Consider the following 17,686-nt stretch of genomic DNA (forward strand, 5'->3'; position numbering starts at 1 on the left):
CTCCACTACTGTTCCATCGATGTGGATAGGGGGGTGTTCCCTCTGCTGTTTCCTGAAGTCCACAATCATCTCCTTAGTTTTGTTGACGTTGAGTGTGAGGTTATTTTCCTGACACCACACTCCGAGGGCCTTCTCCTTCTCCCTGTAGGCCGTCTCGTTGTTGTTGGTAATCAAGTCTACCACTGTTGTGTCGTCCGCAAACTTGATGATTGAGTTGGAGGCGTGCATGGCCACGCAGTCGTGGGTGAACAGGGAGTACAGGAGAGGGCTCAGAACGCACCCTTGTGGGGCCCCAGTGTTGAGGATCAGCGGGGTGGAGATGTTGTTACCTACCCTCACCACCTGGGGGCGGCCCGTCAGGAAGTCCAGTACCCAGTTGCACAGGGCGGGGTCGAGACCCAGGGTCTTCGTAGCTATATATCAGTTTATTATATATCTCAGTAGCTAAATAGCTGTTTATTATATATTTCAGTAGCTATATATCAGTTTATTATATATCTCAGTAGCTATATATCAGTTTATTATACATCTCAGTAGCTAAATAGCTGTTTATTATATATTTCAGTAGCTATATATCAGTTTATTATACATCTCAGTAGCTATATATCAGTTGATTATATATTTCAGTAGCTTTATATCAGTTTATTATATATCTCAGTAGCTATATATCAGTTTATGATATATCTTGGTAGCTATATATCAGTTTATTTTATATCTCAGTAGCTATATATTATTTATTATAACTCTCAGTAGCTATATATCAGTGTATTATATATCTTAGTAGCCTTATGTCAGGTTATTATATATCTCTCTAGCTAAATATTGTTTATTTTATATCTCAGTAGCAACACTCCCGATTGCTCAGTCCGGCGAATTGTATTTACCACAGGTGGACTCCAGTCGAGTTGTAGAAACATCTCAAGGATGATCAATGGAAACAGGATGCACCTGAGCTCAATTTCGAGTCTCATAGCAAATGGTCTGAATACTTGTGTAAATAAGATATATGTTTTTTATTTGCAAACATTTCTAACAATATGTTTTCGCTTTGTCATTATGGGTTGACGAGGAAAATGTTTTAGAGTAAGGTTGTAACATAACAAAATGTGGAAAAAGTCAAGGGGTCTGAATACTTTCCGAATGCGTTGTATATTTCAGTAGCCATTTATCAGTTTATTATACATCTTAATAGCTGTATATCAGTTTCTCAGATGATCTTATATGTGTCTATCATTTGTCTACAAAGGCTGATTCTGTATTGTTGCCATATTGGCCGGAGAGTGATAAAAATGTAGCTAGTGCTATGTGCGTTATACTCATTTTAAAGCTATGGTCCTTCCAAAGTTGGCTCTGGAAGCACACCGCAGTACCCCAGCCTCTGAGCTTGGAACCCTATATAAGTTTATGTGCATCACAGATAAGAGGGTCAGGGTTTTTCTCCACTGGAACACAGGGAGAATCCAGCCTAGGGGTAGTGTCGTATGGAATCACTGTTAAAACGCGAGGAGAGGAGGAGAGGAGAGTGGGAGAGGAGGGGTGGGGGTCGGAGTAAAGGATATTAATGAGGGCAAGGGAAAGGTGACAAATAGACATTACCCCTCCCCTCCTAACCCCTCTAAAAACACTACCCTCAAGGGAAGGATTCTACTGGGCACATTTGCAGCAGATACAGTACATGGACATTCAGTTGGGTAAAAAAGGAAGGATTAGAAGGAGAGAGAGTGTTTTGAGTGATTATTCAAGCCTGCCTGTGTCCATGTTTGTTCTGGTATATTTCTTGTTTTTTTGGTTGACTAGCAGCAGTCCCCCTGCAGCCGCCCAGGATTGCCCTCCCACAAACCTCTCACCCCACTCTCTGTCCCCGTCCACTCACATCACATTCAAACCAGCCAGGCCCCAATCTGCTCCCTCTGGCTGTGGAGGTTAAAGTCGCTCCGAGGGAGGGAGAGATGGAGAGAGCTGGAGAGAGATGGAGAGACAGAGAGAGACACAGAGAGAGGGTATATAGATTAGTGTAGGATCACTACATTTGCTCAGTGTGCACTTGCCCTTTACCACTGATGACCATGTCTCTCCCACCAGTCACCATGCATTTACTACTGATGACCATGTCTCTCCCACCAGTCACTATGCATTTACTACTGATGACCATGTCCCTCCCACCAGTCACCATGCATTTACTACTGATGACCATGTCCCTCCCACGAGTCACTATGCATTTACTACTGATGACCATGTCTCTCCCACCAGTCACTATGCATTTACTACTGATGACCATGTCCCTCCCACCAGTCACCATGCATTTACTACTGATGACCATGTCTCTCCCACCAGTCACTATGCATTTACTACTGATGACCATGTCCCTACCACCAGTCACTATGCATTTACTACTGATGACCATGTCTCTCCCACCAGTCACCATGCATTTACTACTGATGACCATGTCCCTACCACCAGTCACTATGCATTTACTACTGATGACCATGTCTCTCCCACCAGTCACCATGCATTTACTACTGATGACCATGTCTCTCCCACCAATCACCATGCATTTACTACTGATGACCATGTCTCTCCCACCAGTCACCATGCATTTACTACTGATGACCATGTCTCTCCTACCAGTCACCATGCATTTACTACTGATGACCATGTCTCTCCCACCAGTCACCATGCATTTACTACTGATGACCATGTCTCTCCCACCAGTCACCATGCATTTACTGCTGATGACCATGTCTCTCCCACCAGTCACCATGCATTTACTACTGATGACCATGTCTCTCCCACCAGTCACCATGCATTTACTACTGATGACCATGTCTCTCCCACCAGTCACCATGCATTTACTACTGATGACCATGTCTCTCCCACCAGTCACCATGCATTTACTACTGATGACCATGTCCCTCCCACCAGTCACCATGCATTTACTACTGATGACCATGTCCCTCCCACCAGTCACCATGCATTTACTACTGATGACCATGTCCCTCCCACCAGTCACCATGCATTTACTACTGATGACCATGTCCCTCCCACCAGTCACCATGCATTTACTACTGATGACCATGTCCCTACCACCAGTCACCATGCATTTACTACTGATGACCATGTCCCTACCACCAGTCACCATGCATTTACTACTGATGACCATGTCTCTCCCACCAGTCACGATGCCTTTTTCCTCCCATTGGGAAATATTCGGAGAGTTATGTAATCACATCTATATAATAGGTTTTTGAGCCCAGTGTTGTTTTGCCTTCCTTCTCCCCTCTCTTTCCTTTGTTCTGTCAATCATTACTACTTTCCCTCCCACCCTCTTTCCCTGTCTATCTTCTATCTCTTCATACAGAACCCAGACCTAGAGGTAGATGAGAACGGTACGTTAGACCTGAGTATTAAGCAGCGTTTGGGGGATGGAGTGGGTGCAGTGCTTACCCCCCTGGAGCCCATGTCGCCCCAGCGCCTGATGCGCTACGGCATGGGGGATGACTGCTGGGACCTGCCAGTTGATTACACCAAGATCAAACGTATCGACGAGGACAGCAAAGAGGTACTAGAATGAGGAGCATGATGATGATGATCACTACTCTCAACTGTAACTCCTACTGTTGGATGAGGTTATCCTACCTTTAATGGTAATGACTTTCCATAACATTAGCTTCACAGTACCTCAATATTCAAAGAACATTTAGACTTCAGCATTCAAATTTCCTCCATGCAAACAAACTGCATACCAGCAAACATTTTACATTTCACATAGGCCTTCATTCAGAAGTCAAATTCCCCCTACTCTGCATTTCAGTAACACCCATCCATTTGGCATTCAATACAGTACCTATGGTTTTTCACATCTGTTCAACCCAAGCCATCTGTCTCCGAGGCCTTTCTGTTCATTCCTTTGTGTAAAAGACTCCAATTTCAGTTGAGGTTATTTTTAACACCAGCCTAGATCTCAGGTACATGGTGAATGATTGGAAGGTCATATTAGGAGTTCTCCAGGAAAACAATGAATTATTTGTATTTTAAATTTCCATCAGCATCACCGTACAGCAGACAGAGTTGTCTGGGTTTATTTTGGATCATGCTCTCTGCCCACTATGTGTCTCTGCTATTGTGAATTATGCAAATAAATAGCTTGCACATTGTGGTAGAATCTATATAGCTCTTCTCATCAAAAGACTGTGTGACAGACCTGGGGTATTTTCTGTGTATTTTAATGTGTCAAGAATCAACTTCTATTGGAAGAATTTGAAAGTATTTTCAAATACTTGTTTAAAATATTATTTTCAAATATCTGGGTTAAATGCATGTGAGTGTATTTCAGTCATTGTATTTTAGTATTTTCAACTACATGCCAATACTTTACAAGTGTATTTCCAAATACATTCCAATATTCAACAATATTTTTAAATTTCAGTCATTTATCAGACGCTCTTATCCAGAGAGACTTACAATTAGTGCATTTATTTTAGACAACACATCACAATGGTATCATGTACTTTTTCCCTCAAAAAAGTATTCATCAGCCAAATAAATGCTAGTGGGAAAATAAGTGTTGGGGACGCTGTGAGAGTTATTTAAGATACTCGTCAAAGAGGTAGGGTTTCAGATGTTTTCCAAAGATGGACAGGATGTCCGCTGTCCTGACTTTAGGGAAAAGCTGGTTCCACCATTGGTGTGCCAGGACAGAGAAGAGCATCTACAGATGAACTTACAGAAGCGAGTCACTGCTTTGATGTTTGCAGAGAACAGGGTGTTATCCAGGGTCACGCCATGGTTCTTTGTACTCTGTGAGGGGGACACCATGGAGTGGAGAGGTCTTGGAGCTGGCGGGCGGAAGAGCAGCTCCGTTTTGTCAAGGTTGAGCTTGAGGTAATGGGCCGACATCCAAGCTGAGATGCCTGTCAGGCATGCAGATATACATGTCACCACGTGGGTGTCAGAAGGGGGGGTGGGGTATGACAGAGCCGAGTGACTTGGTGTAAAAAGAAAAGAGGAGAGGGCCTAGAACCGAGCCCTGGGGGACACCAGTAGAGAGCATGTGCTGCAGACAGATTTTCTCCATGCCATGTGGTAGAAGCGACTTGCCAGGTAGGATGCAATCCAGGGTGTGGTTTCCCCAAATCCCGAGAGGGTTCCAGTCTGTAGTTTTTGAAGTTAGATGGGTGGAGTGCTGGTTTCTTGAGGGGAGCAACTCTGGCCATCTTGGTCAGGGAGTGGTCAGGGATTAGTTGATAAGGGATGTAAGGAATGGGAGGTCTCCAGAGATGGTTTGGAGAAGAGAGGAGGAGATGGGGTTGAGTGGGAAGGTTGACAGGCAGCTGGACTTCACTAGTCACAGGATTCCATCTGGAGAGAGAGGGGAGAAAGAGGTCAAGACATAGGGGTAGTTCTGTGTGAGTGGGAACAGTGGACTCAGTAGTCTGAGTTAAAGAGGAGCGGATGTCATCTACCTTTTTTCAAAATGGTTGACAGTCATCCACAGAGAGGGAGGAGGTGGAGGATTAACCTCTTATGGCTGCAATCCCGATATCGGGATCCATATGACAACTACCAGTGAAAATAGAGGGCGCCAAATTCAAACCACAGAAATCTCATAATTACAATTCCTAAAACAGACATGTGTCTTATATCATTTTAAAGCTATTCGCGTTGTTAATGCCACCATAGTGTCCCATTTCAAATAGACTTTTCAGTGAAAGCACTAAAAATGATTATGTTAGGTCTCAACCAAACCACAATAAGCACAGCCATTTTCCAGCAAAACATAGCATTCACAAAATCCAGAAATAAAGATCAAATGAATCACTAACCTTGAATTATCTTCATCAGATGACACTCATGGGACTTCATGTTACACAATACATGCATGTTTTGCTTGATAAAGTTAATATTTATATCAAAAATATCGGCATGTTAGATTCGCCAGTTCCAAAAACATCAAGTGATTTTGCATAGCCACATAGTTTCAACAGAAATACTCATCATTAATGTAGATGATAATACAAGTTATACACATGGAATTATAGATATACCTCTCCTTAATGCAACCGATGTGTCAGATTTCAAAAAAGGTTTACGGAAAAAAGCAACCCATGCAATAATCTGAGACAGCGCTCAGAACAGTAGCCAAATTAGCCTCCAGAAACCAGCAGAACAGAAACCAACAGAAACCAGAAAATACATGATTAATGTTTCCTTACCTTTGATGAACTTCATCAGAATGCAGTCCTAGAAATCCCAGGTCCAGAATAAATGCTTGATTTGTTCGAAAATGTCCGTTATTTATGTCCAATTAGCTACTTTTGTTAGCGCGTTTGGTAACAATTCCAAAGCCACAAAGCGCATCCACTATAATGTGACGAAATGTCCAAAAGTTCCGTAACAGTCAGTAGAAACATGTCAAACGATGTACTGAATCTATCTTTAGAATGTTGTTTACATATATCTTGAATAACATTCCAACCGGATAATTAGAATGACTTCAGATGAGCGATGGAACGCAGGTCCTACATGAACGTGCCAAGTGAAAGCATGGTCCACTCATGGCTGTGGTGACTATTTCCTGTGTTAATCCACTCCGCTTCACATTAGAGTCATCAGACAAAGTTCTATTGACTGCTGACATCTAGTGGAAGGCGTAGGAAGTGAATTTCACAGGCTTTTGCCTGCTATATGAGTTCTGTTATACTCACAGACATAATTCAAACAGTTTTAGAAACTTCAGAGTGTTTTCTATCCAATACTAATAATGCCATGCAAATATTCGCAACTGTGACTGAGGAGTAGGCCGTTTGATATGGGCACCTTTCATCCAAGCTACTCAATACTGCCCCTGCAGCCATAAAAAGTTATGGAGGGAGGAGAAAACGGAGAAGAGTTTCGCAGGGTTGGAGGCAGAAGCTTAACATTTTAAGCATTAGAAAGCAGCTTTAGAGAGGAGCGGGTGAAAGGAAGATAGGTCCTCTGGAAGTTTATTTTTCCTCCATTTCTGCTCAGCCTTCCGCAGCCATGTTCTGCAGTGAGTCACATGCAGTGAGTCACTCAGGCATGGAACAGGAGAGGAAGGTCGGTGCCGGCTGGGAAGAAAGGGAAAGGGGACAGTGAGAGTCAAAGGATGCAGAAAGGGAGGAAAGTAGGGTCGAAGAGACAGAGTCAGGAGGGAGAAGGATTTAGCAGGAAGAGAGGATAGGATAGAAGAGAGAGAGAGAGAGAGAGAAGAGAGAGAGAGAGAGAGAGAGAGAGAGAGAGAGAGTGAAGATATCGGCAGCACATGACCATCTGGGTGGGGGCTAAGTGGGTAGGATTGGAGGAGTAATGGAGGGAGAAGGAAACAAAGTAGTGATCAGAAACAAGGAGGGGGTTGCCGTGACATTAGTAGGTGAACAGCCTCTAGTGAAGATGAGGTCAAGTGTATTGCCTATATTGTGAATGGGAGGTGACTGGGAAAGGGTGAGGTCAAGTGTATTGCCTGTATTGTGAAAGGGAGATGACTGAGAAAAGGTGAGGTCAAGTATATTGCCTGTATTGTGAGTGGGAGGGTGACTGGGAAAGGGTGAGGTCAAGTGTATTGCCTATATTTTGAATGGGAGGTGACTGGGAAAGGGTGAGGTCAAGTGTATTGCCTATATTGTGAGTGGGAGGTGACTGGGAAAGGGTGAGGTCAAGTGTATTGCCTATATTGTGAGTGGGAGGTGACTGGGAAAGGGTGAGGTCAAAAGAAGAAAGAAGAGGTGGAAATACATTCATTAAAGTCAGGTGTCGGGAGTTTAAAGTCGCCCAGTACGATGAGTGGTGAGCCATCATCGGGGAAATTAGCTTATCAAGGTGTCAAGCTCATTAAGAAACTCTCCAAGGGCACCTGGTGGGCGATAGATGACAACATTGTTAAGCTTGAGTGGACAAGTGACAGTAAGAGCATGGAATTCAAATGAAGAGATAGACAGGTGAGAGAGGGGGAAAATAGAAAATCTCCACTTAGGAGAAATGAGTAGAACTGTGCTACCACTGCAAAGAACAGATGCTCTCGGACTATAAGATAGCCAGATGACGCGATAGCAGCTGGAGTAGCAGTGTTCTCTGGGGAAATCCATGTCTCTGTCAGGGCCAAAAGGTGTAGGGACTGAGGGGCAACAGGCTGAGTCCCTTATTGACCGCAGATAGGCAGTTCCAAACGCTGCACAGATTAGGAATCACACATGGGTTGTGTGCACAAGGTACAGTAAATTAGAAGGGTTGCAGCCACGGGGTGGAGAACATCTGTAAAACCTACAGGGAGAGGCGCAAACCAGGATGGGAAACACACATATACTTTCCAAAGCTACAAAAGAGCAAAATGAGATCATCAGAAAATAACTAGGTAAGATATTCAAGTGAGAGAGTCTACTGGAGCCTTCCTCTCTTTCCTTCCTCATATAACTACTCAGAACAACTTGACAGAACATCTTTGTTTCGGCAACAGCATTTGATTTGGTGACAAAACCTCTGCTTACACCTGTGGCTGAAAACACAGGGGAGACTGAAGTACTACCATTAAATGCCTAGCAGAGGTGAAAGACACACCTCCCAGCACTGATTGCTGATTTCCTGGCAGAGGTGGAGAAAACACTCCTTATAATACAACACGCCCACAAATGAGCAAGACTGTTACACAAATAGGCCTGAAACTAGCGTGAAACTAAGTCCACAATGACAAGTGCTGAGCAATCAGACAGTTCAAACAGCAATGATGAACTACTGTAGGCTAGTAGGTAAACGACAGCACTTAAATTAAATTGCCCTCGTAAGACAATACCAACAGCTACTCATTGAATCACAAAATCTACTTGGTACTCTTGTAAGAGTAGATCCCCTTCCAAACTATAGATGATGCACTTTTGTGTGTGTGTGTGTGTGTGTGTGCGCGTTAGCGTACCTGCGTGTGTGCCTGCCTGCGTGTGTGTATGTGTGCCCGTTTTTGCAATGTAGAGGAACTAACAAAATTACCCTATTCTTCAATTTTTGCTAGATATGAGCGGCAGGGTAGCCTAGTGGTTAGAGCGTTGGACTAGTAACCGAAAGGTTGCAAGTTCAAATCCCTGAGCTGACAAGGTACAAATCTGTCGTTCTGCCCCTGAACAGGCAGTTAACCCACTGTTCCTAGAATTTGTTCTTAACCGACTTGCCTAGTAAAATAAAGGTAAAAAAAAATGATATATTTGCCTGTGTCTTTAGGGGCATTACTGTACACAGGAAAATAGAGGATTTACCTGGCAGCCTGCACTGTAGACAAAGCCAGTCTGCAGCCAGACACTAGCCATCTGGGACTTCACGAGAGTCCCATCTAGTGTATCTGTTAAGTACTGCATTAGAACGCTCAGCCAGCTCCCTAATTCCGATTCCATTGTGCTGAGGGCAATAGGCACAGTTAAACTGAGGTGCACAACATAGTGAAGCCTACTGCAGCACAACAAAGAGAATATTACTATGAGGTTTTCCTCATATAATCCTGCAAATTGTCCTGCAAATAGATAGCTTCAATCCAGAAATATGCAGCACTGAGTAGACTCCAGGATTTCTTGTCAAGCCCTGACGTTCCCAGTCTGTTGTGATAAGAAGTTATTTACTCAATCAACCCTCAAAGGCTGCATTAATTACACAAACGCATTTCCAGTCTCCTCAGTCAGAGACTCTTCTGTTGATGACCAAATTGGCTTCGGCACTCCTATGATCCCTTGGTGCAGTGATGGTTGTCGACAGTATTATTCAAATCAAATTGCATTTGTCACATGCTTCATAAACAACAGATGTAGACTAATAGTAAAATGCTTACTTGTGGGCCTTACCCAGCAATGCAGAATAAAAAATAAAAAAATTACACGAGGAATAAATGCACAATGAATAACAATAACTTGGCTATATACACGGAGTATCAGTACTGATACGATGTTTAGGGGTATGAGGTAATTGAGTTAGTTATGTACATATAGGTAGGGATAACATGACTACTTCCTGAGTGCTGTGTCTCTCCAAAACCCAGATTGACGGCATGGCAGAGCCTCCTCAGCCACCAGCCGGCCACCCAGCCAGGCAGGCACCTCATTTGCATACAAATTGAGATAGAAAGTGCCATTGTGTTTTAAAGAAAGCTGCTTCTAAAAGCTCTGAGAACACCAGAGCAGCTCTGACTCTTTCTCTCTCACATTCTGTCTCTCGCTCTGTCTCCTGCTCTCTCCCTCTCTCTCTCTCTCTCTCTCTCTCTCTCTCTCTCTCTCTCTCTCTCTCTCTCTCTCTCTCTCTCTCCCTCTCTCTCTCTCTCTCTCTCTCCCTCTCTCTCTCTCTCGCTCTCTCTCTCTCTCTCTCTCTCTCTCTCTCTCTCTCTCTCTCTCATGCTCTCTGTGTGTGTGTGTGAGAGAGTGTGTGTGAGAGGCTGATAATCCACCCTCTGATGGTCTGAGTAATAACTTTAGTTTATGTGTGTTCTAGGGGTTTTATAATCCTTGTGGAGACCAGAAGTCCTTATGTGGAGAGTAAAACAAGGACAATTCGCCAGTCCCCACTAGGACAAAGGCTATTTTAGTTTTAGGGATGAGGATTAGGGTTATGGTTACAATTAGGGTTAGGTTTAGGGTTAGGAGTGAGGATTAGGTTTAGGGTAAAAGGTTTGGGGTTAAGGTTAGGTGTAGGATTAAGGTTAAGGGATAGGGTTAGGGTTTAGGGAAAATAGGATTTTGAATGGGAATCAATTGTTTGGTCACCACAAGGATAGTAAAACAAACATGTAAATGATAGGGGACACTATTTACCTTGTGCTCCTCTTCTACCCTGCTGGCTGCCCAGAAACAGTTCTAAACTGGTGCTGGCAGCCACTGGCAGCCCGATGGGCAATGCCTCCCATGCCCTCTGTCTCCTACAGTACTTGCACTGTCGGAGCTGTCAGTTTCAATCCATACCCAGCTAGCAGACACTGTTCTGGAAACAATATGTTTCTTAAAGCTTGGTGGGAGAGTGGTTGTCTTATGGTTATTTAGCATACAACCTTCCCACACATTTTTGAGAATGGTGCAGGATATTTGCTTAGCTATGGAACATTCTCAGCACATTTACGTAACTTGAGAAAAAAACTTTGCTTTCATGACTTTAACAGAACATTTTCTTAAAGTTCAAACCTGGTTACATAACATTTTGGTAATGATCTAGGAACGTTCTCCAACTGGTTTGACATTGGGAATGTTCTCAAGTTTCTCAGAGAACGTTAAGGAACAGCATAACGTTTCCTACAGGTTTCCTCATGGTTATATTTAAAGTCATGTTCTCAAATTGTTCCTGAGAACATTAAAGATACATTTCCATAAAAAACACAAGAAAACTTTAGAAATGTTCAGAGAATTCCATTCTCAGCATCAACAAAACTTTGTGTTCAGGTGTGTTGGCCGCGCCCACTTATTGACCTCACCTGATCATAATGAGTGCTTGCTTCCTTTTAAATGGGGTCGGTTTGAAAAGACAAAAATAAACACCTTTGTATGTGTAAAAAATCATGGCATGCTAGCTCCATCCTGTGTAAACTGAAACAACAAGTCCCTCTCCGTCCTCGCCATCTATTTGACTGTGTGTATCTCTCTTTCACTCTCCCCCATCCCTCTCTCTCCTCTTTTCTCGCTCATCCCTCTCTCTTATTCACCCTCTCATCCCAATCTCCCTCATTTCCCATTTTTCTCACCGTCCTTCTCTCTCATATACCCTTTCTCTCTCCTCCATCCCTCTCTTTCTCTAGACAAATGACCTGGACCCATTCCAGGAGCTGCTGGAGCAGCGAGGTTACTCTGATGATGTCACCATGCACAGCACCAAGCCCAAGTACGCCCAGTGCAAAGAGAGCAAGAAGGACCTGATAACGTAAGACTGACCTGCACAGGATGTGTGTGTGTGTGTGTGTGTGTGTGTGTGTGTGTGTGTGTGTGTGTGTGTGTGTGCGTGCGTGCGTGCGTGCGTGCGTGTGTGTGCGTGCGTGCGTGCGTGCGTATGGCATGCTAATGGCATGCCACATTTTGCCACGTACTTTTCAGCCAGCTTTTCATTTGATCCACAGCTCTTCAGCCAGTGTTTTGCTGGTTTCTTATGCTTCTCTTATGTTGACGGTTTAATGTAATAAAACATGATGACCTCATCATGTTGCAGCTGCACTCTAGAACGGGTCCAGAACAGTCCAAACCATTTTTGCAGACAGTCAAGCTAAACTGGAAACAATGAAAAACAAATCAGCCAACAATAAAAGGGATAAACAAAGGGATATTTTATGTTCCTCTAGTTTTGGTTTCATTCTGTCTATTCCTCTGGTGACAGATGCCCAACATCTGGGCGTGAGGGCAGTGGTCGAGTGACTTACCTCGACTATGCTCTCGGGCTACTGCAGACAGAATGCACATCTCTGTGTTTACCCTTGAGTATGATGACAGTTAACCCTTTGAGTCAACATAGTGTCTAAGTGATGTGTATCATCATGGTAAACATAGGCCTACCAGATATCCAATTATGTCAAGGAATGTAATCAATGAACTTACAGATCATGTCAACAAAACATTTATGTTCTACACAGGCTATTTCTGAAGGCAGTTATTTAGAGGGGTTAACACGTTTATTTACTGACCCATAGTCCCCCCTGCACTTGCATTATGGTTTTCTTGCAATTCCAGTCTTGTCAACGTGTGTGTTTGTGTGTAAGTGTGTGTACAGTGTGTACTGTGCATGTTTTTCTGTGTCTTTATGTTTCAGTGGTGGGCCCTCTCTCTTCTTTGCCTCACTAACGTTGTCATGGTATATCTTCCAGTCTCTCTGGCTGTCCTTTAGCCGACAAAAGCATTCGAAGTATGATGGCTACCAACTCACAAGAGCTCAAGTAAGGCGTGAGATGTTTCATTCTTATTTTTGTTTCTTCTTTTATTGATATATTGTGAAAAAAGTAGAATTCCCAATTCCTGAATTGAGAACTTGGTTTTAGTTTCTCAGACAAAGCAAAAACACTCTACTGACTGTTATTAATATGTAGGTTTTATTTATAGGATATATCAGCTTTAATAGTGCAGTGTCGTGTCTTTACTATCATTAACTGAAGACTGATAGTTTTTATCAAAGATTCTCTGTAATTAGTATTACACGATCAACTGATTAATCATGTAACCGTAATTACTAGGAAGTCGGGACACCAAGAAAAAATATTCAGATTACAAAGTTATCATTTCCTAAAATAACTTTTCAGATATTTTATCTGATCAATTAGTCTTCGAATTAATGAATTATTTACTTTACCTCACGTTAGTCTCATTCCGAACGTCGTAAATAGTTGGTTATCTGCACCAACCCAGTCTTCAGTATGAGTCATCCATACATCAATTGTCTTAAATAATTTATTTATTACTAACTAAGTAATTCACAGAAATGCATAAACAAACAAACAAACAAGGTAAATGTGGTTACATGAAATGATAGGAGAATGTGCCCTAGTGTGCTAAACCGGCATGGCGGCTTGATAGACAAAAGGGGAAGTGGGGGTCAACTAAGAAGTCACTACAGAGTGATAATTATAACAATTGAAATGCTAATCCTTTACACATGAACACTCACTCATTTGGGAACAATTACAATCAATATATACATTTACACTTTGTAGAATTGTCCGTCTCTCTCCCTCTCTCTCTCTGTCGTGGTTATAGTGGGTAGTTCAGAGTGACATTCATTTGTTTCGTTATAGAATGGATGTTTCGACGGTTGTCGTTCTTCGCGTTCAACGATACCGAATTCCTAGCTACAGACTAGTAATTAACATCAAAGACTTGTTCTTATTCTGTCGATATCGATAGTCTAAGAGTTTATCCACGTGGTATGGTTAAAAGATTCAGCAATGGTCTACAACCTTTGTCCTCCTAATGGAGAATAACATGGTCTGCAACCTTTAGCCATCTCGTAATTGAGGCAAGCTCGGTCTGTTGATCGAAAACCAAAGTGGGGGTTTTATTCGGGAAGGTTTGAAAAGGGCTGTCCCAGGATGTCTGACCCTAACTGGGCTCCGGGGCGGTCCTCTGATTTAGTTCAAATCAAAAGGGAATTGTATTTTTCTTCATTAAAAAGTCCAAAATCATATTACACAATTATACAAACAGTATCATACTCACTCATTCATCTTATACAACAATTAGATGTAAACCTCATATCTGAGGCTATTATATAAACAGTGTTTTGGTAATGTATCCACACTGTCTCCCATGAGCTTCCCCAAGTTGTGAGAAATGGACCAGTTCGTAGCTGGATTCTTCACCGATCTTTTGTACTTTCTCCGGAACATGAAATTTGTTCGTATCTCAAGTTCTGTGAGGTGGAAGGATTTCCTTTCTTCTCCATGAAAATCTACTCTCTCTATACTGTGTGTCCATGAGGAGATCCTCAGGAATTTACGACGTCTCTCTGACCACAGCAACCTAGTTGAACGAGGAAAGGGGGAGGCAGGGAGAGGGGGATAGGGCTTGCTATACCCAAAGAGGTCAACGTCATGACAGCAGATATATTGAAGGTTCTATCAATGTAATTGTCTGCATCATTTCCAATACCCTATGTATAGTATATATATTTAAGTACATTTTCCTTTATTGTTTTCCCTTAACCTTCCCGTAATTGGAGTACACTCTATTGACTGATACAGTGAAATACATTATAGATGTAACGGTACAGAATGAGTGTGTTTTTGACTGTTTCCCTTAAGCCCTGTTGGTTGCTGTAGGCCCTGATTCGCTGTGTTTTCTGTCCCAGGTGCCCGACACCGGGGTGCGATGGTTCTGGGCATAATACTGGCAACTACGCATCACACAGAAGGTAAAATAAACACAAACACACACACACACTTGTAGTTATTCACACTGGCAGTGGACAGCACACACACCTCTCAGGCTGGTTCAGAGGAAGTTCTCTGTATTAATAATATTTGCAATTGATGTGGTTGTCTTTCCTTTGCAGTCTATCAGGGTGTCCGCGGGCCAGGAAGAGTGGAATAAAGATAACACACAGTAAAGAGGACAAGGAGGACCAGGAGCCCATCAGGTAGAGTTAGCCTGCCAAACCCCTCTCAAAGACTCAGGGAACTACAGCTCTCACCCAATTTCTAGATGCCCTTAACCAACTCTCACTGTTCTTTTTAGATTGAAACAGAGACAGGCAACCCCCAGTGGTTTGAAAATGAGGGTTGTCCTATGTAGGGATCTTATGTTGTGGCATCACAAAAATATACAGAGATAGTTAGCTGGAGAGAGAGACAGAGATTGATCTGGTTTCTCTTTAATGAGCTTTTATGGCTGCTCTCTCATCGATTTCTCAGTGGTGCTGAGAGAAAACCAACACCCTGGCCTGTCTGTCTGTCGATCTATCTCCCACGGTCAGCCAAGCCAACAGAGGCAGGGTCGCTTTCCCACACATCTATCTTCACTAAAAGTCATGATTGCATGGAACTCCCTTCCATCTTATATAGCGCAAGTGAACAGAAAACCTGGTTTCAAAATACCAATAAAGCAACACCTCACGGCAGAATGCCTCTCCCCTATCTGACCTGCTTGTTGCGTGTACTATATGTACTGACATGTACATGGAACTGAGAGATGGACACACATGCACACTACATGTTAAGATTTTTAATGTATGTAAATTGTTAAGCATTTTGTCTGTAATGTATTTTTAGTTACATGTCGGACCCCAGTAAGACGAGCTGTCACCACTGCTGTCGGCTAATGGGGATCCTAATAAAATCAACAACAAAAAACTGCTCCAAATAAGCATTGGCTGGAGGAGAAAAGTTGTTGGACTTTAGAGTCAACCTTTTCTCTTTCTGAAAGCATTTGGAACTGTGTGTGGGGGTTTGGACCATTTTCGGAAAGAGATTGTGACTGTTTCTGGAAATATAATAAGCCTGATTGATAGTTTAATAAAACCAAGGGGAGAGGCATTGGAAATATTATGTGTTGAAACATTTTCAGCTTCACTGCATCTGATTAGCCATCGTGCCAAGTGCTGATTTAACGTTGACTGACTAGTCTGTGTCAGTGTGATAAACTGCCAAAGGGACAGATTAGACCAGATCAGACCAGATTGAAGGTGTTTTTATTTATATTTAAGTCAGAGTGATTACTGATACCGTATCCTCTCCCATTCTGCACACTGTAACTCAAAATACAAACAAAGTCATACTGCATTCACTGAAACGAAATGATATTTCCTCAACTCAAGCACCCATGAAGCTATGTGTGGTCCAACTTTACATTATATAGACCTTAAGTCATAGTAATAACTATGTCATTAATTACACAATTCTTCCTGACAATGCATCCTGAGCAGGAAAACCTCTGGGGCCTTGTCAGGAAAAAACTCTTGACCCTGGTTATTAGAATAACCAGACCATCCCTACGCCCTTCACAGGTGTCCGGTCCCGGGCTGTGGCGGTCAGGGTCATGTGACAGGGAAGTATGCATCTCACCGCAGTGCATCAGGCTGCCCCCTAGCGGCCAAGCGGCAGAAGGACGGTTACATGAATGGCTCCCAGTTCACATGGAAGGCTGGGAAGACAGACGGCATGTCCTGTCCCACCCCGGGCTGTGACGGCTCGGGTCACGTCAGTGGGAGCTTCCTCACACATCGGAGGTGGGTCTGGGTCCTGCATCAATATCATCCTCTCTTTCTCCCTTCCTTGAAGTAATCCCTGATCTGACGGGATCTGTGAAAGCTAGTGGAGCCAATGCTTCACTCATCCAGTCAGGTTTTGTGTGTGTTGAAATAAAATATGCACTATTTGTATGTATGTCTAAAAATGTCTAATATTTCTAATATTTTCCCCAAGTTTGTCGGGCTGTCCTCGTGCCACCTCTGCCATGAAGAAAGCCAGACTGTCTGGACTGTCTGAAATGCTAACGATAAAACAGCGCACCAGCAACGGTAATGACTGTCAACGCTCACTCACACAATGGAGCCAATCAGGAGTGTATATGCATAATGAGCTACTGAGTGAAATCCCAATCTGACATACAGAGCCAATCAGGAGTGTGTGTGTATGTGTAATGATCTACAGAGTCGAATCCCAATCTGATATAAAGAGCCAATCAGGAGTGTGTATGAATAATGAGCTACTGAGTGAAATCCCAATCTGACATACAGAGCCAACCAGGAGTGTGTGTGTGGAATGATCTACTGAGTCGAATCCCAATCTGATATAAAGAGCCAATCAGGAGTGTGTATGCATAATGAACTTCTGAGTAGAATCCCAATCTGACATAAAGAGCCAATCAGGAGTGTGTATGCGTAATGAACTTCTGAGTAGAATCCCAATCTGACATAAAGAGCCAATCAGGAGTCGGTACACGTAATGAGCTCCTGAGTAGAATCCAAATCTGACATAAAGAGCAAGTCAGGATTGGGTATGTGTAATTTTTATTTTTATTTTACCTTTATTTAACTAGGCAAGTCAGTTAAGAACAAAGTCTTATTTACAATGGCGGCCTAGGAACAGTGGGTTAACTGCCTTGTTCAGGGCAGAACGACAGATTTTTACCTTATCAGCTCTGGGATTCGATCTAGCAACCTTTCGGTAACTGGCCAACGCTCTAACCACAAGGTATTGAGCCACTGAGTAGAATCATAATCTGACATAAAGAACCAATCAGGAGTG

The 17,686-nt window shown here is 42.9% G+C and overlaps 1 protein-coding gene across 6 annotated transcripts in view; it reads left to right on the forward strand.

Annotated features, from left to right (window-relative positions):
• LOC135508360 (myelin transcription factor 1-like protein) overlaps positions 1 to 17,686 on the forward strand; it is a 193,697-nt gene that overhangs the window by 168,168 nt on the left and 7,843 nt on the right. For all 6 annotated transcript variants that reach the window (XM_064928484.1, XM_064928486.1, XM_064928488.1 and 3 more), the window contains 7 exons: positions 3,359 to 3,559; positions 11,765 to 11,886; positions 12,818 to 12,886; positions 14,791 to 14,853; positions 14,995 to 15,078; positions 16,444 to 16,665; positions 16,862 to 16,956. In XM_064928484.1, coding sequence (XP_064784556.1) covers positions 3,359 to 3,559; positions 11,765 to 11,886; positions 12,818 to 12,886; positions 14,791 to 14,853; positions 14,995 to 15,078; positions 16,444 to 16,665; positions 16,862 to 16,956 — 856 coding nt within the window. The remainder of the gene's footprint in view (positions 1 to 3,358; positions 3,560 to 11,764; positions 11,887 to 12,817; positions 12,887 to 14,790; positions 14,854 to 14,994; positions 15,079 to 16,443; positions 16,666 to 16,861; positions 16,957 to 17,686) is intronic.

Source organism: Oncorhynchus masou, chromosome 21 (assembly GCF_036934945.1).
Source record: "Oncorhynchus masou masou isolate Uvic2021 chromosome 21, UVic_Omas_1.1, whole genome shotgun sequence".
NCBI classification, from domain to species: Eukaryota; Metazoa; Chordata; class Actinopteri; order Salmoniformes; family Salmonidae; genus Oncorhynchus; species Oncorhynchus masou.